This window comes from Pelobates fuscus, chromosome 7, assembly GCF_036172605.1.
Source record: "Pelobates fuscus isolate aPelFus1 chromosome 7, aPelFus1.pri, whole genome shotgun sequence".
Classification (NCBI taxonomy): domain Eukaryota; kingdom Metazoa; phylum Chordata; class Amphibia; order Anura; family Pelobatidae; genus Pelobates; species Pelobates fuscus.
In genome coordinates, this window is record NC_086323.1 from 142361254 (window position 1) to 142387997 (window position 26744).

At 43.3% G+C, this 26744-nt stretch overlaps 1 protein-coding gene across 1 annotated transcript in view; it reads right to left on the reverse strand.

The window, feature by feature from the left end:
- Positions 1 to 4017: 4017 nt before the first annotated feature.
- Positions 4018 to 26744, reverse strand: part of TTLL3 (tubulin tyrosine ligase like 3) — a 43182-nt gene continuing 20455 nt past the window's right edge. Inside the window, exons 9-16 of the mRNA XM_063426727.1 lie at positions 18474 to 18588; positions 14913 to 15017; positions 13411 to 13600; positions 12060 to 12208; positions 8311 to 8554; positions 7006 to 7441; positions 6139 to 6715; positions 4018 to 4820 (exon numbers count right to left, since the gene is read on the reverse strand). Coding sequence (XP_063282797.1) covers positions 4606 to 4820; positions 6139 to 6715; positions 7006 to 7441; positions 8311 to 8554; positions 12060 to 12208; positions 13411 to 13600; positions 14913 to 15017; positions 18474 to 18588 — 2031 coding nt within the window. The 3' untranslated portion in view covers positions 4018 to 4605. The remainder of the gene's footprint in view (positions 4821 to 6138; positions 6716 to 7005; positions 7442 to 8310; positions 8555 to 12059; positions 12209 to 13410; positions 13601 to 14912; positions 15018 to 18473; positions 18589 to 26744) is intronic.

A 26744-nucleotide genomic window follows, 5' to 3' on the forward strand; every position in this document is an offset into this window, starting at 1 on the left:
TCTCGCAGACCCTTCCTGCTCCTTGCAGACCTGTCTTGCTAATTTCTGCTCCTTCTCCTACTTTACGTTTGTGCTCCTTCTGCCCCTTCCAGCTTATTGCTGACCCTTGATGTCCCTTCCTGCTCATTTCTGTTCCTTCTCCTACTTTACTTTTGTGCTCCTTCCTGCTCCTACTTTACCTTTGTGCTGCTTTACTTTCCAGCTCCTTCCTGCCCCTTCCTTCTCCTTGATGTCCCTTTCTGCTCATTTTTGTTCCTTTTCCTTTCTGCTCCTTCTCTTACTTTACCTTCCTGCTCCTTGCTGACCCTTCCTGTAGGCTGTCCCCCCCCATGCCTCACTTCCCTGATCTATAGGCTGTCCCTCCCCTATGCCTCACTTCCCTGATCTATAGGCTGCTCCCCCGTGCCTCACTTCCCTGAACTGTAGGCTGCCCCCCGTGCCTCACTTCCCTGATCTATAGGCTGCCCCCCGTGCCTCACTTCCCTGATCTATAGGCTGCCTCCCATGCCTCACTTCCCTGATCTATAGTCTGCCCCCGTGCCTTACTTCCCTGATCTATAGGCTGCCCCCATGCCTCACTTCCCTGATCTATTGGCTGCTCCCCCATGCCTCACTTCCCTGATCTATAGTCTGCCCCCCGTGCCTCACTTCCCTGATCTATAGTCTGCCCCCCGTGCCTCACTTCCCTGATCTATAGTCTGCCCCCCGTGCCTCACTTCCCTGATATATAGGCTGCCCCCCCATGCCTCACTTCCCTGATCTATAGGCTGCCCCCCCATGCCTCACTTCCCTGATCTATAGGCTGCCCCCCCCTCATGCCTCACTGCCCTGATCCGTAGGCTGCCCCACCATGCCCCACTTCCCTGATCCGTAGGCTGCCCCTCATGCCTCACTTCCCTGATCTATAGGCTGTCCCCCCACCTTACCTCACTTCCTTGATCTATAGGCTGCCCCCATGCCTCACTTCCCTGATGTATAGGCTGCCTTCCCATGCCTCACTTCCCTGATCTGTAGGCTGCCTCTCTGTGCTGCTCCCCTGCGGATTCAGTCAGGAGAGAGAAGCAGGGATAAGATGTAGCTTCCTATCCCTGTCTCTATCCATACACGGCGCCGGTATTGCACTGTATTTTTTATCTCACACGAAAAATAGCAGAACAAGCTGAAACATCCAGGCGTGTTCCCACCCGCGGACGCCCATGGGCCCACTGATATTGGGATACGGTGATTGTGTAGTGGTGGGCTTAACACATTATGGCCATATGGTGGAACTAAATCTTCATATTTGTTTAAGATAGGTGATTTTAATTTGTCTTGTACATTTTAAAACTGTATATTTCAATTTTGTCAAGTGCGCTGTTCCTTAATCTGTATTTTGTATATATGTTGGTCTTTATGGCAGCACCACTACAGAGAAATGTATGTTTTGGCTTTGCCCGCCCCCCCCTCCCCCCTCCCAATTCCCTTTGTTCTGTCTTCTGTAAATTAACATGACCGCCATGTAAGTTAAACAACAATTCCATATGCACATATTCATATACATGTACAGTGGTGAGGAAATGATAAACAATCTGTTCCACTCTAAATTGGACTTGTCATTCAAAAAACATGTGGATCGCAATGTCTGCTTCATGTAGATTTATGTATTCAGACATTTTCTACAATGCTAGAGAAATTGTTTGTAAATTTGTACATTAGTTGTATGTAGTTTGCTATCAGTTTTGCAATATGGGCAAATAAACTGTATTAATCTCTGCCAAATCATATTTTAAGGCTACAACCTGTGAACTACCCTTTCTCTCTTCTTCTTCTATGCCTTATCTTCCTGTAATTCTTTTCCTTTTTTAGCCTCTTCCTTGGGATTTAAAGAAACACTATAGGGTCAGGAACACAAACATGTATTCCTGACCCTATAGCAGGGGTAGACAACCTTTGGCACACCACATGTTGTGGACTACATCCCCCATAATGCTCTTACACTCATAATGCTGGCAAAGCATCATGGGAGGTGTAGTCAAAAACATCTAAAACCACCATCTAGCCCCCCTGTACCCTCCTTGCCTCCCTAAATATAGTAACATTTTACTTGTATTCAAGTCTGAAGCTGCTGGCTCTGCCCCTGAACTGCCTCTGTCTGCTAACATCATCAGAAGTGGTGGTTTGAGCCAATCACAATGCTTCCCCATAGGATTGGCTGAGATTGTCACAGGGGCAGAGCCAGCACAAGTCAACACAGCCCTGGCCAATTGAATCTATGCATCTCTATGAGGTAAGTTCAGTGTCTCACTGTGCAGCACTGCCCCAGGAAGCACCTCTACCAGCCATCTGAGGAGTGGCCAGTGGAGTTATCACTAGGCTGTAATGTAAACACTGCATTTTCTCTGAAAAGATAGGGTTTACAACAAAAAGCCTGAAGGGAATGATTCTACTCACCAGAACAAATGCAATAAGCTGTAGTTGTTCTGGTGACTACAGTGCCCATTTAAATTCAATTTAGAACATGACATATAAAGAAAGGAAAACAAATGCATGTACAAGTATGAGCAATGACAAAGTTGTCCAGCAATATATTTATTCACATTTGGCTTATTTTCACATTCCAGTAGGTAGTAATATATCAGTGCTACATATTGTGTAAACAAAAAAAAAACCAAAAAAACCTGAGTTTTTCTCCAGTTTTGATTAGCCTCCTCTCACCAATGAGACTAATTCAGGGTTTTTCACTAACTTGGGATTTGTTAGGAATTCAAAGTGAATTTCAACTGGAAAAAGTAGCTGGATTGTAAGTATAGTTGACTTGGAAAACATTTCCATTTTGACTATTTTTGCCTCTAAGAGAATGTCCAGGCCCCATAACAACTTCATCAGAATGACGGTCACTGGTGTCAGTTTACTTTTATGAACCATTTAGTTACCATTCACACACATTTGTCCAGTGTCTTTTAGCTCAGCCCCTCTCCTTCTGATTCTTCAAACACAAAGCCTTGGAAAAAACCACTTGGGTAACATACATATTTTTCTCAAGCCGCTTTTATGAATGGGGATTCACTAACTGGTGTAGAGCATCAGCTAACCCTCAGCCATTTAGCGGAGACCCTGCATGCCCACAGCAGTCAAAGACTTCCAGTTTGAAGAATCTCAGAAAAGTGGAAGTATAGGGCATACTTTTGGGTTAAACCATTAATAAATCGACTAACACCTGAAGGTAAACCGGCCCTAGGAACCTCATTGCACCATAACAACTTTGTTCCAAAGAGGGTTCTTTTTAATTTTGAAATTCACTTTGTATTGCCAACAATTCCCACTTTAGTGACTAACCCTGTAATTGTGTTTTAGCAGCATCTTATAGAAGATTAGACAGTCTTAGAGCATATATTTTTGTATTTCAAAGAAAATAAAGCTGAAATATCTGAAAGCAAACATTTATATACATTATGGCCACTTTTTGTAATCATACATGGGACAGAGTTGTGGGGTTACTGGGGCTATTTTATAGCAGTGTAATAAGTTAATAGGTGGTATTTTAAGTACTCCATATACACCGCAAAGGGGTGTAAAGATTCCTGCAATTATATGTGGGATAAGGTCTATTCTATGAATTTCTTAACATGAAACCACATAGACTGTTTAAAGGGACACTCCAGTGCCAGGAAAACAATCCGTTTTCCTGGCACTGCAGGTCCCCACTCCCTCCCACCCCCCATCCCAGGTTGCTGAAGGGGTTAAAACCCCTTCAGTGACTTACCTGTATCCAGCACCGATGTCCCTCGGCGCTGGTTCAGGGTCCGCCCACGTCATCCGGCGGGGGAGACCTATTGCGCATGTGCGGCCGGCGGCGGGGGAGACCTAATGTGCATGCGCGGCAATGCTGCGCCCTCGCAGTAGACCTCCCTATAGGAAAGCATTGAAAGATGCTTTCAATGCTTTCCTATGGGGATTTCAGCGACGCTGGAGGTCCTCACACAGCGTGAGGACGTCCAGCGACGCTATAGCACAGAAAATCTGTGCTATAAACCCGGAAGGGCCCTCTAGTGGCTGTCTAGTAGACAGCCACTAGAGGAGGAGTTAACCCTGCAATGTAAATATTACAGTTTATGAAAACTGCAATATTTACAGTTGCAGGGTTAAGGGTAGTGGGAGTTGGCACCCAGTCCACTCCAATGGGTAGAAGTGGTTGGGGTGCCTGGAGTGTCCATTTAAGGTTCTACCATAACTTCAAATGTATCAATTACATCTTCTCTCAAACAGAAAAGATTACCTTGGTGCAATTATTCAGCAACTGGAAGACTGATCTAAGTATGTTTAATGTTTTTCTCTGCTAAAGGAAACTTCTAATTAGTAACATACAGCTCAGGGTTACTCACTAAACTGCAGTATTCTTCTAAGTTTTAGGTAAAGTAGCTGGACTGGAATTCTTAGTTAAGTGATTTACACTTTCTGGGATTCATCAGGAATTGATAGAAACTTGAAAAACATAAAAAGAAAGAACATTGACCCTTCACAAAACTGTCCCAATGCAGTTTATTGATTTGCATAGTGGAGAGAACACCAGTCTAATATCGCACGTAGACTTGTTTTGGTTGGGGTTCTACAAACCTTTGCTGAAGTTCAGATCAGCAGGTTTGCAAACATTGCTGTACCCTGTGCTGAGAGCGAATTAAGTCCATGAAACTTGCTGAGAGTGGTTCCTTTAGACATCTGTAAACGAATGGCTTTTGCAGGCTGTCTGCTGCTTTTGTAACAATTGCATATAGCATGGAGGCTTGTCAGTGGAGTTGGTCCTTTGCAGAACACGCAAGGCATTTTGCAAGGGTCAAGGAAACCTGGAGATGAATGGAAGGGAACAAGGTTTAGCAGAAATTGACAAGTTAAACATTGAATTACAGCGGATTGGACTATTGGGTCCAAATCTCTGCACTCTACACTCAATGATCTAGAAAATCATGGTAATTCTAATACATTGTGGGCAGGAACACAGTGACTTGGGACCTCCTTGCACCATAAACTGTGCAAGGAGCATACGCGGCTATGGAGCAGGAAGTGACCCTTTAAGGCATTCAGCTCCCATTGGATAAAGTGAGTGTAGTGCACACCATATGTTGGAGATGTCTGAGGGCACAAACCTGTGAGATTGCCAGCACTCATTCTTCATCTCATAATCATAGACTGCCAGTGACTGAATTTCACAACATGTATAAGACTAGCCAGGGGTCAAGTCCTGGGGAATAAACTGTGGGAAATCTCCAAAGATTCCTCCCCCCCCCCCCCCCAAATAACATACACTCACAGACACACACACACACATACACACAGACACACACAAATTATATTTATTACATTAAAAAATGTCCACTCAGCCTCCCTACCTGGAGAGCTGGCATGGACCTGTCCCTGGGTTGCAATGGGTCGCGCGCCTGTCTCCATATAAGAAGCGGCGAGGGAGCTGTGTTCTCTCTGCTCCCTCTTGCCGCGCGGGCTGTCTGCTGATGCCAGGAGCCAGAATATTACATCATATTCTGGCTCCCGGCATCAGAAAACGGCGTGCGCGGCGAGAGGGAGCAGAGAGAACACAGTTCACTTGCCGCGTCTGATATGGAGAAAGGCGCCCGCTGGGGGGGTCTATCAGGTGGCCAACAGGCCACCTCTTGGGCTCACACATGACAGGTGGAACATGGGGGGGCATGTGGGGGCAGCATTTTTCTGCCGCCCCCTGAGTGCCTGCAGCAACAGCGGGAACGGTGTTCCTGCTAAAAAAAAAAAAAGCGCAGGAATACCATTCCCATGTGTTCCTGCAGGACTCGAGCCCAGAGACAAAGGTGTTCTCTTATTACACTACTAGTTTCTGACACATAGCTGGCCTCAAACACAGTTAGTGTCTTATTAAGAAAATAATACTTGACATACTACTTGTGATGATCTCACACATAACTTTATTATTATTATTATTTATATAGCGTATATAGAATACAACAAATTCCACAGCGCCTTACAATGGGTGCACTAACAAACATGTAATTGTAACCAGACGAGTTGGACACACAGGAACAGAGAAAGCCAAAAGAGCTACTACTTATGGATTTGTTTTTTTATTTAGTTTTAATTTTTTTTCTTTTTTTTTTTTTCTCACAGAATGCAATTTACCTGTTCTTGTCGCTTTCTTGAGCATATGTAATTCTCCCAAGTCAAGGCTGGTGACTTTGAAATCTAAGCTCTGTCCTTGCCGCAGTCTTGTTGAGTGTTTACGAGTTGGAGGCTTCTCTGACCGGGATAGTTTTGGAGCTGTGAATAAGCTTTGTGGCACACTAGTTACGCCGCTCTTCAGTAACTTAATGCCATGACTCAATGACTTTTCAGCCCTGAGCTCTATTGCAAAACTCTTAGGTAGTCTTAAAACCTCCGTACATTCAGAGCCAACTTTGTCCGCCGTGGCTTTATTTTCTTTCCCTGCTGCCGTGGTCTTTGGCCTATTTAGAGTATGCAAGCTTCTTTTGCTGATTGACTTTGATGTTGAAGTGGTCCCAGATGTAACTACATTCTTCAGTTGTATATCAGCTGGTGAACCTTTTGCTTGGACAGTAGAAACTGACCTCTGGTTGGCTTGAAGATGGATCTCTATATTGATAATACTATTACGACGTCTTGGTGGTCGGGGCTTTTTAACAGTGGATCCTTCCACTAACAGGTTTATACCAATATACTGAGGGACATCTACGGCAGCCTGTAAAAATGCAAACACATTTGCACAATCTAATATAATAAAGCATTTATATAGAGCCCGGAATCATGTAGAACTTACAAGGGAATTGCATATTTTAGATTTAAATAGAAAAGCTGGGAACATGGCTGGGTTGGAGATTCTCCAGATCTGCTGTTTTGTCTTTTTTTGGGTGGTTTTGGCTTAAAATTTGCAATTCTCTTTTTAATAATATATATATATATATATATATATATATATATAAAAATACGATTCTAGACATTGTCTTTGATTTCACTTAGCATTACCCGTACCTGCTTATAAATAAGATCAAAGGAGCCCACGTCACAATTTCGATCGTGCTTGCGATCTATTACAATGCGCAATGTGTCCTCCTGCACACCAGCGCAGAGTCTGCTTGTCACAGCCGTCGATTGCACCATAGTCGGGCTGGCATTAATCTCTATCAACCACGGCTGAAAGTTTTCCCCGAACATGAAATCTGCTCCATATAACTCAAAACTGCTCTTCCGGAATTCAACCACATCTTGGGTGCTCTGCATGGCGTGGATAATGGCTGCCTTCATTCCGGGCACAATCACCTCTGCCCAAGCATTGCCTGCTCCTATTTTCTGTAGATGCACCTGGAACTCATCACTCGACCACATGTTGTCAGCTGGCACCTGCGAGTGACGTGCCTGAGAGTTCTCAAAATACTTTTGTACAGAATTGTTGCATAAATGAATAGAGCTGTAGGAACAAGGGAAGGCGTTAGTGTGGTTAGTTTTGTAAATTGCAACACTAGGGTTAGGAGACAGAAGAAAAGCAGGGGTCTCAAAACCTATATCTCTAGAGCATGGAAACAATATAACTACATACAGACCAGGAAGTGAATGAGCCAATCTGGACACACTTTTTGCCGAGTTTATCCTATCTCTAGTTTTTTATGGTCACAACAGGTTTTTTGGACAGTTGTATTTTAGATGTTTACTTTCTACTCTACTACAACTCCAAGAAATTAAGACATCATGTACAACACTAGTTATGAAGCAAGACAAACAAACAAAGACTGCAGGTTGTAGAGTAGAGAGTAGAAAGGAGAGGCCTGTGCAGTAAACCTAAATAAAAATAAATGTGATTAAAGGTATAGGTTATGTTGGTTATGCTGCCAGGTATCGCCGAGTACAGGCACACTTTCCTGGGTCCCACGCACACCTCTGGCCCAGCATCCAGGCCTGGTTCAAGCTGTACCGATTGTCCTTTCAGGTATTTTATTTGAACACCAACTTTTGGTCTCCCATTAAGTCTCAAACAAATGATGTTTGAAAAGAGCTTATTGGAAGCCATCATGTTACTTTGTCGCTGTTCAAATAAAAGAAAACTCTGAAGGGACAAGCAGGTTGTGCCTGGTTTTCTGTTCATCTTACTGCATTCAGGAGTGTGACTGAATGAACTCTTGTATTTACTAAACATTTAAACATTTTTAGCAAACTAAATCTATCAGTCACTCATGACTAGTACTATCCTGATGTGTTCTTTCCTTCTATAGCAAGTATAAAACAAACAATATAAAAAAATAATCATCATACAGTGTCCCCCTTAATCCACCCCAGACCTACGTGTCTAGACTTTCCAATGAGAATGGCTGCGATGAGAATCTTAAGTAGCATTCACGATAAAACCAGATAGTTAAAGGGTTCCAGTCCGTAACCAAGAACCACTGGCGAATGTCGAACTTGGTGCCATAAATGAGCAGGGGTCGCTCAATGTATTTCTGAACCACCCATTTTCCATCTTTGACAATGACCGGATCGCAGTTCACTAACTTTACAATTTCTTCCAAGCGATCCATGCAGATTATACCTGGACAGGAATGATTGAAACCGAGTTAGTAAAATGCTACATAATGTAAATCAGTAAAGAAATCCCAGATAACATCAGCTGAGACGGAAAAACGAGCAGAGACAGTTGGAAACCATTTTGAGTAGCTACTGAGGAATCAGTTAGTGATGTAGATATTTGCTAGAGGCTGAATAAAAGTTTGACTGGAATCCATGTTCTAGAGTCTCAGCGATATTTGCTGACACAAGGTAATAACACAGCAATGAACACAGTTACTATTTTACAAGGGACATTAATAATCATGATTATGACCTAAAGGATGTTTGAAAGTGATTTTAAGGGAAACTCTCACTGAATAAAACATTGAAACACAAAGTTATTGCTACATAGCATCCATGGAGACACTCAGCTCCACGTTTGAGGTAGATACAGCAGTGGGGATTTCTACATTTAATTTTATATTTAAAATCTCACAAACACATATCTGATAGATATAAAGGATTAATAAACAAAACAGTAAAAATCATGAGAATCATTTTATCCTTTCTGTCACAATCAAATGTCCCACTCCACACATAGAGATGGAATGACTCCAAATGATACGTACAGATAAACAGGTTTTCTCTTGATTAAATGAAAAATATGTATTTATCCTGATTTTTCTCTTACACTGATTTATAGAAAGAAAATGTGCCATTGCCACCATAAGGGGAAGTCTAAAAACGCTGATATTCTCTATGTGGGTGCAGGTTTATAAGTTAAAAAAACATACTACAAAAACCGGGCAACTTAACTTACAAATTATTATTTATTTATTTTTTATTTTTTTTTAAAAGGACTAAATTTTAAATTGAAAATATAGATGTAAAAAATAATTTACCAAAGCAAAACAAATCCATCTATAAGAAAACAAAAACATACATATATGGGAAAAGACTCTACTTCATGTCTATTATCCTATAAACCTCCATCGAGCAGAAATGTATGGGATAAGTTGTTTATCTCCCACTAGCAGTTCCACTCATTACATACAGCGAGTGGAACTGTTATATAAATGATAGCGCAGCAGTTTCAGTTTATACACGGCCTGATTTATAGGTTTCTACCACACACAAAATTTGGACAAAAATTACAAAGGCAGCCTAGAATCCAGAGTTATGGATGCCTGGCTGATATATCTGTTTTTTTTTTTTTTTCATATATCTGTTTCTGGGGAATGCTTGTTGCTGCAGTAATATTTACAATGTTTATCACCGCAGCTATAAGCCACTTTCCGCATATCAGTGGTGACTGCCTTAGAACCGGGAAATCCAGGTTCAAATCCCACTTCATGTAAGTCCTTAGGCAAGACACCTAATGATATATATCCACCTACCTCAAATCCTCATAGATTGTAAGCTCCTTTGAACAGGGCTTTCTTTATATATAAATATTTCCCCTTTCTATAACTGTAGAATGCTACGGAATATATTGGTATATATTTCACATGGTGCTTGGAATTTCTCTTGTGCAATTTAATTACTGAATTCCGCAATCAATACTGGATTTTGTTCTGGATTTTCTTTGAAACATGCACTAGCATCTTCAGAAAATAAGTACAGCACAGGAGTAATTTGGAATTGTTACATGTGTTTACTATTTGTTTGATGTGTAGTACACTGGGATAGAGATCACCGGATGCAGGTCTAGCAAAAGACAGGCAACAACATAGAAAATAAATGAATACTAGAACGATACATTTTAATAAGGATTTTAACATGAGATGCTAATGAAGAGAATGATTGCTATATTACATGCAAGATCTATAAATGTTCTGGCAATTTCTGTATTACTGAACAATACTGAATATGTACAAATAAATGTTCCTTCTTTTCCATTTAATACATTAAGTTATTAAGTAAACCGATATGAAGTAAAGAATGAAGGATTTGCAAAATGTAGGCCAAAACAGCCAGTCTGGAAAACAATTTCTAGTTCAGCTATTTTGTCCTGGATATGTGAAAAACCCTGACAGTGGAAAATTAATAGCTGCTCTTATTATCAGTTTGAAAATGTTTACCAACTCTAACCTCTGGCCTGATATTTTAAATTCCTTCATCAATTAGCCACAATTCTCGGTTTACGAACTGTCTCCTGCAAATATGTTTGCAGTTGCAGATTTCTAAATATATTTTTGCAATACAAGGTAGCAGACTCCATTCTGTATCAGTCACAGACAATTTCTGAGGTAAAGTGAAAGTTGTTGACATTACTAAATAGTTTAGTAACGAGGTTTGTAAATGCGTGGTTTGTAAAGTGTTATACAGATGGTATTAATGATACAGCACTTTCCATGCACATTTACCAAATTCAACACAGTCACCATGTCAGTCCAGATACAGCCATAGTCTATTCCGAGCCTCTCGGTCATTGCTCCAACATTGACACACCTGCATCAATTTACTGTTGGTCTGGATAAATTCAATACAGCCACGTTTTACCAGGCCGCAGTCCCGTTATTCTGGGTCTGAACTACATTAAATGAAACAAGCCGTGACCTTGTGCCTTTCTACATGTTTTATGCTGGCGTCCTGTTTTGTACAGTGCACTAGCGCAGAAATTACACACCCAATGGCCATGATAAGTCCCTACTGTCTTTGGTCCAGTGCACTTTCGTGGTTTTTGATAAACATTATTTATTGTTCCTGATAGTCCTGTTACTTTTCTGCTGTAACCCTGAGTTTGTTCTTCCCCCTGTGTACCAGACCCGGCTCCATTCCTGACCTCGAGCCTATCAATGGCTGTACATCTCTGTTTGTCACATTAGTTGCTCTGGCTTGTAGAATTAGTTTTAGTTTTTGATACTTCTTATTTCTTCCCTAAAAGTTAGGGTTACTTGAAGCACCATGACCACTCCAGTGATTTGAAATCATGATGGTGCCTGGAGATACACTGCACATAAAGAGCTAAATACCTCTGCTGCCAGAGGTGTAACTCCGCCGCCGGAGGCATCATAGCTGGCAAACCCCTAGCAACTAGAGTTTCCGAGCTGACAAATGTCAACTCTGTGCAACTCTCAAAGCACAGAATGACAGTCATTGGCTGAGAGCGGTCAGCTGACACTCTCAGCCAATGAATGTTGACCCCCGTGGCGTCTGCAACTCCGCAGAAGCATGTCACTGGACCACCAGGGAGCATCGGAACACACAGGGGACCCATGTAAGGGGGCTAACCGTTTTTGGCTTCAGAACCACTTCAGTATCTTTCCCCCTGTTTTTTGTTAGGGTGTAGGCTCATTTCTTGCTAAATCTAAATCTCATGAAATACGGTTCATGGGGCATGCGGGTTTGCCACGACTCTTAGTGTTCAGTAGCAGCTGCTTCCCTTTGTATTATGTAGTTACAACACTATAGAACTCCTTGTATTACAACACATGACCACAAATTCACAAATTCATTCTCCCATATAGTAATCTATTGTGCTGTGCACTGTAGTATCCTTATTTATGCAGATGCTTTGTAATTAACCAACTATTTAATTATCTCACCTCTGCCACGAGATTTAGCTCCGGGTTTAACAATCCAAATGTTCCTGTTTCCTTCAATATCCAATTGTGGATTCACTGCTTCTAATTTATTCAGTATATCATTGCACTGATTGACATAGCACTCTGACTGGTCAATGGTTGCACCATCGCTGTAGTAAGAAAAAGTAAGATTTAGGAAGCTTTTGGGCCTAGCTTGCTTCAGGGTACATTTGTGAAACTATTTACTGCTTAAAGAGACAGCCCTATTAAAATAGAATTGCATACAGTGAATTTGAGCACCTACTAAATTACGTAAAATGAAGTTTCATATCAATGGTGTATATAAAATTTAGAGTGCTGTTGTCTAGTGCCGCTAATCAACTACAACTCCTATTATCCTAAACTATATTGCAGTGAGCCTGGTCATGACTGGTGATCACAGAAGTTTATTTCAGCAACAACTGGAGATAAATCTTTTGGAAACCTCTGACTTACAGGGAAAATTGGAGGCTGTAGTCTATAGTTTGTGTGTCACTTTAAATGCAATGTTTTTTGCAAAAGGCTACATCCTATGAGGTTTGCGAACAGCAAAATGGATAATTCTGTAACATATCAAAGGATTGCAATTGTACACATCGAAAAAAAAGTTTTTTAGCATTTAATAAATCTTATACATTTATCCTAAGCATATTCTAAGGGTTTATTCTGAAAAATTAGCAACAATCAGTTCAAGTTCTTCTGAAAGACAGTTTGTCCACAAGCTCCCTGCATTTAATAACTATACTCTATGGCAGGGATAGGCAACCTTTCACACTCTAGATGTTGTGGACTACATACCCCATAATGCCCTTACACCCATGATGCTGGCAAAGCATCATGGGAGGTTTAGTCCAAAACATCTGGAGTGCCGAAGGTTGCCTATGCCTGCTCTATAGGGTCTCTTGGCACGCCCAAGCAGTCAAGCCTTGATGAATTTAAGTCTATGGCTGGTCTTTGTAGATACTTGTCTTGAGTTTTAACCATACAGCTAAGCTGAGTTTGGAGCTTCTATTTTAGCTTCCTAATTAGATAGCTAAAGTTCAGAGGTTTACCAACTGGGCAGTATGAGAAACCAAAACAGATCAGTGTTACACATACAGCTTACATCCCCGGCTTCTTATCAGCAAATAAAACAATGAGGTCTCTGGTTTGGCCATTTATACTTCAGTTGTGATGGACTAGAATTCTCATAATGTTCTAATTGAGGGATGAGTCTATAGCAGATTGCCAAGACTTAGACATCACTGTGTTGGGCTAATTACTTTCCGCTCTCTAACGAAATGATAGCTTTTGTACAAACGGGGTTGTATTGGTGCTACAGGCAGTCACTTACTGGATAACCTGATAGTAACAGTGCAGGAATTTCTCCCATGATGAATCTGTCATGGTGGAAGTTGATGTTAGATCATTGTCAATATCACTGTGTTCCAAGCTGTTAAGGAACGATTCACAGGCCTGCAGAGCAGTCGTTATAACCCAAGTTGGTACTGTGCCTCCATGTTTTTGGGCTGATTTCCTACTTGCTAAAGAGAAGATAGTGGGTATAGTTGAAGAGACCATTAACGGGCATTCTATGCAGGGGTTCATCAATTGATTTTATAATGCATTCTAAAAATTTAATTAAATGTTTACTTCACATGCCATCATTTTTCAGAGTTCTCTAGGGAAATGCAATATCAGTCCAAAAGTCCACAGAGAAGGTGGCTAAATGAATCTCACAGTTTTCTCCCATTCTAACAAATTCATGTTCAATGGAAAACATTCAGGTATGTGCAGTACTGCAACAAGTAATGGCTTTAGTGAAAGCTCTGCAGGTGTTACTGAGTAAGTGGGATATAGTAAGACATGTTGTAATACTCTACACGGTTCCGGTATACTAAATGTTGGACTTATTAAATTAGTTCTGTCACCTGAAAATTACTTTAGAGAACTTTAAAATATATATTCATAATAGAGTAATTATGGCCTTAATTTTATATTTTTGTAAAAGCTTTTCAAATAACGTAGTATTCTTGGATAAACTTTTAAAATGATTTAACATATTGATATTTTTTTATATATGATATATTATTTTATCATTTGAAAAGCTTGTACAAAAATATTAAATGAACGCCTCTAAAGAAGTCACAGAAAATCTAGTTATTAGGGCCATTTTATGTTTTAAAATGGAGGAACAGTTATTGTTAGCCAATCAGAGTGCATTAGATCTTATTAGCTCCCAGCATGCCGGGAAGTGTCTCTACTGCCTGACATTGATCAACGTCCTGTGAGTTCACAGCAAGTAAAAAGTTAGCTAACAATCTTTTATACAAAAGCTGCTGAATAGATTAGAAATTAGCAATGATTTTGGGAGTCTACGTAATACAATTGTCTTATATCTGCCTTGACAACCCAAGTTTGGGGCCCTTATACCGCAACCCTATGTTCTATTCGCAGATGCAGGAAACTGGAATAAAGTTTCTTAAATGACTGCCCGTTTCTGCCTATTCAAGTGCTTTGCTGATGCACTCTGTTGAAGGGTAGCTCTCATTGGCTTGTATAAACCCCTTTCAACAGGAGTACACCAGCCCACTGCGTTGTCACACACTTTTCCTGCAGATGTTCACCAGTGACATGCATTGCATGGGCACAACCTTCCCTTTCCACTTTCACTCCTCCAATGTTGGGTGTTATTTATCGGGGTCCTTTGAGTACCCTGTACTCAAGTGCTTGTACTATAGAGCCTAGCTGTTTGTATTCAGTCTTCATTAGTGTCACTACCCATCTACACCATATACACAATTATATATACTGTACACATACACATTTGCCTTTACTTTCCCTTATTTTGCTTACTATTAAGGTTGCAATCAGGTCTTGTTTCTTCAATGGACGAAGACTTTGTGTCCCATCTTGCCACCAACTTCAGAATACTCCGTGCAGCAGTAAGCCAAAAGTCTTCTAATTAAAAAAAAAAAAAAGGAACCTTGTGACAAAGTATATCCTCTGACATCCTACATGTTTTACATTCCATTACTGCTATAGGAGGATATGACCATTTTGGTAGCAGACCATTTTATTGGTTTCCATAGTGGCCACTCCACTTTTAGAACTTTGCCAGATTTGGATGACTTTAGTCATGTGAAGTTACAGTTTTACTAAAGATGGGAGGTGAGTATTACACTTTAATTTTCTTTACTACTCACAACAGCAGCAAATACAAACAAATCCCCAAAGACAGATATATCACGTCTATAAAGAGCTAACACATAGAATCAGGGCCGGACTGGGGAAAAAATTCGGCCCGGGCATTTTTTATTCACAGCAGCCCACTGAAAAGGGGGCGGGGCCAGATAGGGTGTGTTTTGTCATCCCCAATGACAAGCACGCCCCATCTCAAAGTGAGCATGTTGGTTCAATGCTCTTCCAGGGCATGAGAAAAGGGCCCTGTATTTGTTCTGCACAGCGCAAGCAAATTTAATAACATGCTTGCGTTGTGTTTGCTTGAAACTTGTCTCAGTGGTTTCCATAATTGGGATACTTACTGTATTCCATTTATGGAGACACTATGTGTTTGCTTAAATGGAATCTAGTGTGTGCATAGGGTATCCAGAGTGTGTATGTCAGAAATGTAGTGTGTGTGTAGGTGGTGCAGCGTCTGTGTATAGGAGATCTAGTGAGTGTGTGAGTGGTGCAGTGTGTTTGGGGGCTGCTGTGTGTGTGAGGGGTGTAGTGTGCATTTGTGAGGAGTATAGTGTGTGTGGGAAGGTGCTGTGTGTGTGGGAGGATGCAGTATGTGTGTGTGAGGGCGCTGTGTGTGGGTGCTATGTGTTAGGGTGCTGTGCGAAGGTGATGTGTGTGTGTTAGGGTGCTGTGTGTGTTAGGGTGCTATGTGAGTGAGGGTGCTGTGTGAGCTAGGGTTCTGGGTGAGCGTTAGGGTTCTGGGTGAGCGTTAGGGTTCTGGGTGAGCGTTAGGATGCTGGGTGAGTACGTTAGGGTGCTGGGTGAGTACGTTAGGGTGCTGGGTGAGTACGTTAGGGTGCTGGGTGAGTACGTTAGGGTGCTGGGTGAGTACGTTAGGGTGCTGGGTGAGTATGTGAGGGTGCTGGGTGAGTATGTGAGGGTGCTGGGTGAGTATGTGAGGGTGCTGGGTGAGTATGTGAGGGTGCTGGGTGAGTATGTGAGGGTGCTGTGTGAGTGTTAGGGTGCTGGGTGAGTATGTTAGGGTGCTGGGTGCTATGTGAGTATGTTTGGGTGCTATGTGAGTATGTTTGGGTGCTGTGTGAGTATGTTTGGGTGCTGTGTGAGTATGTTTGGGTGCTGTGTGAGTATGTTTGGGTGCTGGGTGAGTATGTTAGGGTGCTGTGTGAGTATGTTAGGGTGTTGTGTGAGTGTTAGGGTGCTGGGTGAGTATGTTAGGGTGCTGGGTGAGTATGTTAGGGTGCTGGGTGCTGTGTGAGTATGTTTGGGTGCTGTGTGAGTATGTTAGGGTGCTGTGTGAGTGTTAGGGTGCTGGGTGAGTATGTTAGGGTGCTGGGCGAGTATGTTAGGGTGCTGTGTGAGTATGTTAGGGTGCTGGGTGCTGTGTGAGTATGTTAGGGTGCTGTGTGAGTATGTTAGGGTGCTGTGTGAGTATGTTAGGGTGCTGGGTGAGTGTTAGGGTGTTGTGTGAGTATGTTAGGGTGCTGGGTGCTGTGTGAGTATGTTTGGGTGCTGTGTGAGTATGTTTGGGTGCTGGGTGAGGGTGATGTGTGTGTTTGCAAGGATTGTGTATGTATTGTGTAAATGCCAATATTGAGTTATTGAGTTTTTTTTTTTTTTATTATTTAAAATAAATATATTATATCCCCCCCCCCCCTTCTTACCTGTAGCCTGGAAGGGGTGGGGGTGAGCGCTGACATCCATCCCTGGTGGTCCTCGTGGTAAGTGAACTCTAGCCTTCGGGCTAGAGTACACTCTCGCGAGACCGGGCCGGTTGCCATGGCAACGGCCCGGATCTCGCGAGAAAAACCCGGCGGAGCTGCAAGTTAGAGCTCCGCCGGGTCCGCCTCTCCAGGCTGGCTCCCTCCCTCCCTCTCTCTCTCCCAGCCGGCGGCCGCATTTGAGAGCATGTGGGCCGGTGGGGGAGATCTTCGATCTCCCCACCGGCCCTTCATGCAACACAGCGGGGCCGGCGCTCGGATAGCGCCGGCCCTGCATAGACCGGCTGGATCTCCTCGGCCCGTGGCCATCGCGGCCCACCGGGCATTTGCCCGGTTTGCCCGATGGCCAGTCCGGGCCTGACTTTGGGTCAGCACAGAAAGAGAATTATAGGCTTGCCTTTGCTGTGATTGGTGGATTTATACTTTACTGATATTCAGGTGTCTATTATTTCCTAGTTATATGATTATTTTTTCATTGTTTTGTGTTTGCTGCTATAATGAGAAGCAAACAAAATTAAAGCATAATATGAGCTTCCTGTATTTAATGAAATTGCTCTTAATAACTAAATCCCAGTATATTCTTACTGTAACGGATTCCCTATACTCCGACTGAGTATATCCGTTGAAAGTCTCCCGAGTCCCGAAGTGAAGTAGTGGTTATAGCTCTGATCTACTCAAACATCAGCCAAGACTCGATGAAGGGTACAAGAAGAATGTTTTATTATGGTCCAGTGGCCGGTTTATATACACAGACCCCCAAAATGGTGTCTCCATTCATTTGTACAATAAGCCCGCCCAGGTTCCTCTGTGTCTAGGAGATAAGTGAGCTTGCTTTTGCTTAACCTAAATAACTCCCAGACACCAGAGGTAAAAAACACCCCAAAACACACAATATCTATTGGAACCTCCACATATATTAAATCCCCGGATAGTTTGGGTCTGAGCGCCCAAGTTGCTCAGATCCATGGATTCTAGCTGAATTGCCACCGGCATAAAGTCTTGACCGGCCGCACACATGGTCCCATGCCCAAAACAGTTCCAGTGCGTTTGGTACTTTGGCCGGTCATCTTTCGGGAGTTCCCATTCGAAAACAAACTAACATTTCCCCTGGCTCGTAGGCAGTGAATGTTTGCCTAGTTAGTGCGAACATTCCTACTGAACAGTGCTCTCCTATCTTGTCGAGAACGGTAGCAGGTGTCGGCACAAAGTCACAGAGGTTCGCACGCGTAAGTATCCGACTTCAACGACCAAGTGCCGCTGCCTGTGTTCGAAAAACAAGAGGGCCGTTTTCCAGAGCACGTGTTCTTCGGTTATACGAACGGCGGCCACACTTACGTTTGTGGTAACTTTGTGTGTAACGAGCCGGGGGGTGGTCGGTGTTCGGTAGGTTGCAAATACTGAATAGAGAAAAGTGCTTGGGTTCAAGGAAACTGGGAAAACTAACTAGGGGGAACTGTTCATAGATCTTGAGAAATAGTGAGTTTGTCACACTTACCAATAAATGCCCTCTTCTCATCTTCAGCTCCAAGCCTGTAGCAACGAGGAAAAAATGTGTCTGAGTCTACATCATCAAACCAGGGAAGGTTTCTTAAATTGACGCATAACCCCACCTAGAAAAATATATTTAATTATTATTTTACACAATTCATTAGCAATGGTGACAGTGGATTTCTAATGCAAAGAGAGAAAAGGGTATAATTTATGAAATTTTAGGGCTAATGTACCTTCCAAAATTTTCACTTTGTGAATATTTTGAAGAGTGTATGAATATATCAATGTTATTCTAAATACACAAATAGCCAGGTCATTTAGTGAGATTTTACCTCACAGAGACAGGGGCGGACTGACAGGTCGGGCAGTTCGGTCATGGACCGAGGGCCCGAGGCAGTCAGGGGGCCCGGCAGCAAAGCCATGCTTCTGCTGTGGAGATCAGAGATCTCCACAGTCAGAAGGAAGGTTGCAGGGGCCCATGGTGATACAGGGGGGCCCATGGTGATACAGGGGGGCCCAGCAACCTGTCACCCTGCAATCCCACCCCCCCATTCAGCATGAGACCTGGCAGCTTACCTGCTCTCACCGCCAGGTCTCCCCTCTCTCCCTGTAGCTGGTGCTCTGTGTGGGATGGGAGGGGGCAGGAAGTGACATCACATCCCCTGCTCCCCTCTCACACGGAGCACTCACAGCATGGATGGAGGGTGAGAACGGCAGATCCTCCCAAGCTGGAAGGAGGAAAAATACTCAGGCTGGTACAGGTAAGCAGAATTGGGGTGAAGGGGTTAGACAGGGCAGAGGCACAAAGGGGTTTGGTAGAGATGAGGGATAGATGTGTTGAGACACCTCAATGATTTGTTTTTTGTTTATTTATTGTTTTAACATATTTTGGTTGGTTCTCTTTTTATTTGTTTTAATTTCTTCATATTTTTGCCTAATATTTATTGATGTGTGTGTTTTTATCTTCAATTGAGAAGAGTTTTCCACTAATAGGGATTTTTTTTTAATTGTTATTTGTTACTAAGGTGCCATTACCATATTGCTTGCCTGCTTACATCATTTATTTTGTACAACTCCCTATATATTACTTATTTTGCTGTCTAAGCGAGTTCCCTATGCTTAGGAATATGTAAATGTGTCATGAATGTTTTATATTGTCCAAAATTTAAGAAAGATGAAATAAAAAAAAAAATAATTATCAACTTGTTTAAAAAAATTAAAGGGAAACTATAGTGCCAGGGAAGCAAAGTTGTTTTAGCTCCCTATATTGCCCTCCCCACATTCCTCCCTCCTGTAGTACAGAAGGGGTTAAAAACGGATTTCAGTGCCGTTGCCCCTCTGTCATGGTACAGGCTCCACCTCCGCTCCTTTAAGACCTACTGCGCATGCACAGCAATGGCCGCGTTTACATTAGTACTCCCCCCCCCCCCCATAGGAAAGCATGCATAATGCTTGACACTGAACGTCCTCATGCATAGCGTGAGGACATCCAGCATCAGTTAGATCAGTGGTTCACAACCTTTTTCACTTGAGTTCCCCTTGGTAGCTCATTTCCATAAATTGTACCCCTCAAATTAGTGAAATGTTTGTTATTAATATAGTTGCTGTTCATTCAAATTCATGTTTTTATCTGCCTCAGACTCCCCTGCTTTCTGCCCCAGACTCCCTCTGCTTCTCCTCTGACCCAGGGTCTCCCTGCCTGCACCGCCGCTATTACCTAATTTTTTTCATTTGCGTACCCAGGGCGGTATGCAAATAAAAAAAAAAAAAGACAATGGCGGCGGTGCAGGCAGGGATGGGCTGCCGAGAGTACTCAAATGAAAAAAGTTTGGGAACCACTGACCTAACTGATGCTGGACGTCCTCACACTATGCATGAGGACATCCAGCATCATGTAAAACCCCATACATGACACCCAGCGTCATGTAAAACCTCATAAATGAGATCCAGCGTCATGTAAAACCTCATCGGAAAGCATCTACCTTTTGGGCACCCAGCTGTAGCGAATGTGAGAAAAAAAGTATCCAAAATTCTGTCTGGCCTTGTGGCAAAACAGGATAGTACCGTATATACTCGAGTATAAGACGAGTTTTTCAGCACATTTTTTGTGCTGAAAAACCCCCACTCGTCTTATACTAGAGTCAGTTGTCTGTATTATGGCAATTTACATTGCCATAATACAGACATGGACCGGGGGCTGGCAGGAAGCTGTAACTTACCTTCACAGCAGCTCCTGTCAGCTCCCTTCTCTCTTCTCCGGTGCGTGCAGCTCCCAGGTCAGCTCCCTCTGCAACTCTCGCGAGAGCTGCGGGGTCAGAGCGTTGCCACGGGTTACCGTGGCAACGCTCCGCGAGAGTTGCAGAGGGAGCTGACCTGGGAGCTGCACGCACCGGAGAAGAGAGAAGGGAGCTGACAGGAGCTGCTGTGAAGGTAAGTTACAGCTTCCTGACAGCCCCCTCCTACAGCCCATCCACTGGACCACCAGGGAGTGCGAGCCCCCCTCCCTGGCCAGCTAACAAGCAGGGAGGGGGGACGAAAACATATTAATAATAAAACAAATAATAATAATAAAAAAAATATTAAAATAATAACATAAATAAATTATACAATCAATAATAAAATAAAAAAAATAGTTACCTAAAAAAAAATAACAAATAATAATAATAATAAAAAAAATATTAAAATAATAATTAAATCATAATTAATAAAATGCCCACCCCCCACCAATGCTCTGCACTCACACACACTGCACACACACACACACTGCACTCACACACACACACTGCACTTCATTCATTATATACACACTGCATTCATACACACTGCACTCACACACACTGCACTCATACACACTGCACTCATATACACACACTGCACTGCATTCATTATACACACACTGCACTCATACACACACACTGCACTGCATTCATTATACACACACTGCATTCATACACACACACTGCACTCACACACACACACTGCACTCACACACACACACTGCACTCACACACACACACTGCACTTACACACACACACTGCACTCATACACACACACTGCACTCATACATACACACTGCACTCATGCACACACTGCATACACACGGCACTCATACACACACACGGCACTCATACACACACACGGCACTCATATACACACACGGCACTCCATTCATTATATACACACTGCACTCATACACACACACTGCATACATTATATACACACACTGTAAATAAATATTCAGTTAATATAATTTTTTTAGGATCTAATTTTATTTAGAAATGTACCAGTAGCTGCTGCATTTCCCACCCTAGTCTTATACTCGAGTCAATAAGTTTTCCCAGTTTTTTGGGGTAAAATTAGGGGCCTCGGCTTATATTCGGGTCGGCTTATACTCGAGTATATACGGTAATTCTTTTAGGGGAAGTACTAATGTGAGCGTATGCGTACCACGGGTTGAGAACCCCTGAGTTAGGTGATCAAAATTCGCCTAATCACCCGGAAGTCACTCAAGTGGATGTCTTGTAGACAGCCACTAGAGGTGGAGTTAACCCTCAAAGGTAATTATTGCAGTTTATTAAAAACTGCAATAATTACCTTTGCAAGGTTAAGGGACCTGGGACAGTGCACCCAGACCACTTCAATGAGCTGTAGTGGTCTGGGTGACTATAGTGTCCTTTCAGTAAGATGAAAGACAAATGTGGGTAATTTGGAAAGGAGAAGTAAGAGATGCAGAGGGGGACAGAAATGGGTGAAAAGTGGTGTTAGAGAGTCACAAGAAGACGTTAATGGGAAGACACACATACAGATTGGTGAAGATTGAGAGAGATAGAAACTTATAAGAAGGTGGAGAGTCAAAAAACAACAACAAAAATGCTTGCAGCGTATAAATATGCCTCATTACATATGCTGACACTGACTTAATATGATTCACATACACACAAATACACCTCTCATTCACACACTCTGACCCAGGTTTTAGATGCACCCCTCGTTCACACATACACAGACAGATGTCTGATACATACCCTCATTCACACTCTTACACTCTGCACACATACACAGACAGTACAGCATTCACATACACACTGTTCAAGCATACTGCATTCACGCACTGACAATCCATACAGATCTATACTGGCATTCATATGCAGACTTTCCACACTAATACACACTGGCATTCATACACCAACATTCCCCTGTGTTCGCACACAAGTCCTCCACAAAATACACCCCTGCATTCACATTCAACGTTCCATACAAATAAGCTCCTGCTTTTACAAACATCTGCTCTACTTACTCATAGAACAATGCATTTACACATTTACTACATGCAAGTAACGGTCGGCATTTCATACTCTCTGGTACTACACAAATTATGCTGTAGGATTTACACACATCAGCATTACACACACATGTACTCCTACTATGACACATAGAATAATAATATCAAATTGTAAAAGGACACAGGGTGATTTATTAAAGCAAGAATTTTTTGAAATTCAAACTGAATTTCAAATTTCAAATTGAATGCCTAAATAATCAAAGTGAACAACAAAATTGGCCTGGAGAATTTTTCTAATACAACTATTTAGGCCTATAATTTAAAATTCACTTTCCCCAGCAATTCTTGCTTGAGAGAATAAACCTGACCGGGTTTTTTGAAAGATATATTTAACATTTACTTAAAGGAACAATATAGCATCAGGAATACAAATGTGTATTTCTGACACTTTATTTTTGAAAGCATAGTTTAAAAGGCCAGCCCCCTGTCAGAGGAGTAAAAAGTGTTTTAACTCAACTTTATTCCTGTGCTGCGCCGGTTTTGTCAGATGTGATGATCTCCGCCAATCCAATGCTTTCTCATAGAAAAGCATTGGGAGGCAATTGCACATGCGCGGCAAAAGGCCTGCTGCACTAATCAGCATCTCCTCATAGAGATGCATTGGATCAATGCAACTCTGTGGGAAGTGTTTAAGTCTCCATGCAGTGTGTAGGGACGTTGAACATCAGTGCCTCCCACTAGAGGTGTTTCTAGGTCAGGGGTAGGCAACCTACGGCACTAGTGCCATGCACGGCACTCGAGGTGTCTTTGCACGGCACTCAAGGCTGCTAGAGTCAAACAGGCTCTGGCCTATCAGGAGTCCCAGTAAAACTTCAGATACCTGCTAATCCGAAAAGGTGGTGAAGGACAATCCTCAATTTATGCATTGCAGCACGTAGAGGTAGTGATCTCAGATCACTTCCTCCCAGCACTTGTGAATAGGAAGCCACTCTGTAGTAGAGCAGCTCGCAGTTGCTGTTGCAGCTCCTGTCCTTGACCTGTACCTGGCCGGCCTAGTCCCCACTGGAACCCAGGGAAGCAACCCACACTGCTAGATATACACAGAAATGCAGAATAACCCTCCCCTCATACAAATAATACGGACAGCCCACACACAAACATACACACAATCCGCACAAACGAAACACCACTAACAATCCACATACATGCCCACAACCCCACATGCAATACCCCAAACAGCCCCCACACACTACCAAACACACACTTTGACATATCCATCCACACACACACAATTCCACAAGCAGCACCCATACACAGCTTACATTCATATGTATCATACACAATACCATAAACTACTCATGAACATAAGCAATATAATAGCTCATATACGCAGGGCCTTCTTTAACGCTGGGCAAACTGGGCGCCTGCACCGTGAGCCCTGCTGGCCTCAACTATTTCTAACCCTCTGGCTGGTAATATGCACACTTAGGAGGCCCACCAGGTGGCCCATGCACAAAGGGCCACCCGCTGGGCTTCTGTCAGCAGGGACCCGGTCACACGCTGAGGTGCTTTAACAGCGTGAGCGGGCCCCTTGCTTTTCGGCAGCAGGCTGGGAGGAAGTGACGGCCACGCATCACTTCCTCCCACAAAGAGAGGAGCGCGCAGGAAAGAAGAGTAGGCAGATTGGAGGGGGGTTGGCCAAGAGCTCTAGACCCCAACTCCCAACGCCTTCAGCCACCAGCAGGAAAGGTAGGAAACTGGAGGGTGAGTTTTAAAGTGTATGTCTGTGTCAGTATGTCTGTCAGTGTGTGTGTGTCAGTATGTCTTTGTGTGTCAGTATGTCTTTGTGTGTCAGTATGTCTTTGTGTGTCAGTATATCTGTGTGTGTGTGTGTCAGTATGTTTGTATGACAGCATGTCTGTGTGTGTGTCAGTATGTGTGTGTGTGTGTGTGTGCTTGCAATCACGCCAACACCACATACAAACATATTCCACAAAAACTGCTTAGTGCTAAATACAGACCTGCAAACATGAGTAAATGGTAGAGCCCCAGCTGTCAATGCTATTCTAGAGTTGCACGACAGATGGGGATCTACCTTTTAATCACCCGTGCAACAGGGAGACCGCCAAGAATTCTTGCACCTCTCTACTTTAGGTCCGCCACTGTGTTGAGGTGGAGGATGTGATTGCATGCCTGGGAAGGGGGGACAGGGTCCAGGGGGCCCTAAGCAAATGCTTTGCCCAGGGTCCAGTCATTATTAAAGACAGCCCTGCATATATACGCACAAATACAACGATACAATGCAATTACAGTAAAAATAACACAAGCAGAATACGGCAGCATACACACAACGATTTATAAAAAAATAGGACCGGCACGCTACGGGACATCACAATCCTAGATCGGCACAGTGCTGCTAAAAGGTTGCCTACCCCTGTTCTAGGTAGTAATGTAAACAATGCCTTTTCTCTGAAAAGCCAGCAAGGATTGGCTGTGGACACCAGAACTACATTAAGCTGTAGTTGTTCTGGTGATTATAGGTCCCTTTTAATACTTAATATTTGTTCTTTGTAGGGCCCATGATACGATTTTGCCCGGGGGCCCAGAAGGCTGTCAGTCCGTCCCTGCACAGAGAGGTGAAATTCTAGCTGTGTATATTCTCCCAACTGAATTCACCGTTAAGAAACTATAAAGAACAATAATAAGACTTTGTGCATGTCTATGATACATCTTTAGGTGTTTTGCTTTTTACAGAAGTCACAGCAAGGCCTCCATTGAGATTCCAGCTCCCACAGAGGCAGGAAGTTACAACACAGATTTTATTATTATTATTATTAGTAGTATTTTATACAGTAAGTACAGAACAGTGTTCATTTTGTTCACTAACAATTTTAATCGACTAAACATTTTTGAGATTTAGTCGATAAAAAATAGACTAAAACTACTTACCCGCCTGCATCAAGACATGAACGAGCTCCAACAGCGACAAAGCACCATGGAGCAGAAGTTCGCAATGCTCGAAGACTCCAGGCGCAGTAAAAACCTCAAGATCAGAGGGGTGGCAGAGGCAGTTCCCGAAGCAGAGCTGCCGCATTTTCTACGACGATTACTCAGCACACTACTCACCCCAAAACAAGCGAAGTCAATCATAACCGAGGGTCTGTTTCGGATCCCAAGACCGACCAAAGCACCCACAACAGCACCAAGGGACCTGATTGTAAAGTTCCGAAGTGGGCAAGACAAAGCAGCGGTGATGGGCGCAGTTAGAGGAATTTCCCCATACAGCTTTGAAGGCTCCTCACTCACGTTCTATGCCGATCTGTCGGGGAGCACCCTCGCCTGGAAGAAAACGATGCAGCCACTCATGGAGCTATTGCGAGCAAACAGTATTCCATACCGCTGGTAATCCAGAAGAACGACACCTTCTACCCAATCCAGGACCTCGCTGGAGCAGAGACTATCCTAGAGACTCTGGGTCTCCCACGAGACTCCCTCAAACACGGAGGACCTGGCAAGGTCGGAACGCATACCTGGGACCCGGCAAATACAGCCCCATTTGTACCTCGGAGGTCCTCAGCTGACACCTAGGTGGAGGCCGCCACATGGACCCACACATCTGAACCCATGGACTAGTTCTTCCGCCATGCTTAACACAGTCGTATTAGGTTCCCCGCAACACCCACCTCCATACACACGATAGCGAACAGGGAACCCCGAGAGCAATTCAGACACCTGCGATCCCCATATATATAGTTCAATCCCGCCGGCAGGGCCGCCATCAGGGCATGACAACCGCAACGGTTGTCATGGGCCCGGCGGTCCTGGGGGCCCGGACTGCTCAAGTCGTCCGGGCCCCACATTCAGTGGGTACATACCGGGTCGCAGGGGGCCCTGCGACCCCGGTATGTACCCACTGGGCCAGCCTCTTCTCCTGGGGGGCCCAGTAGCCGGTCACCTCAGGGCCCCCCCCCAGAGGCTGGCCCTGCTGACAA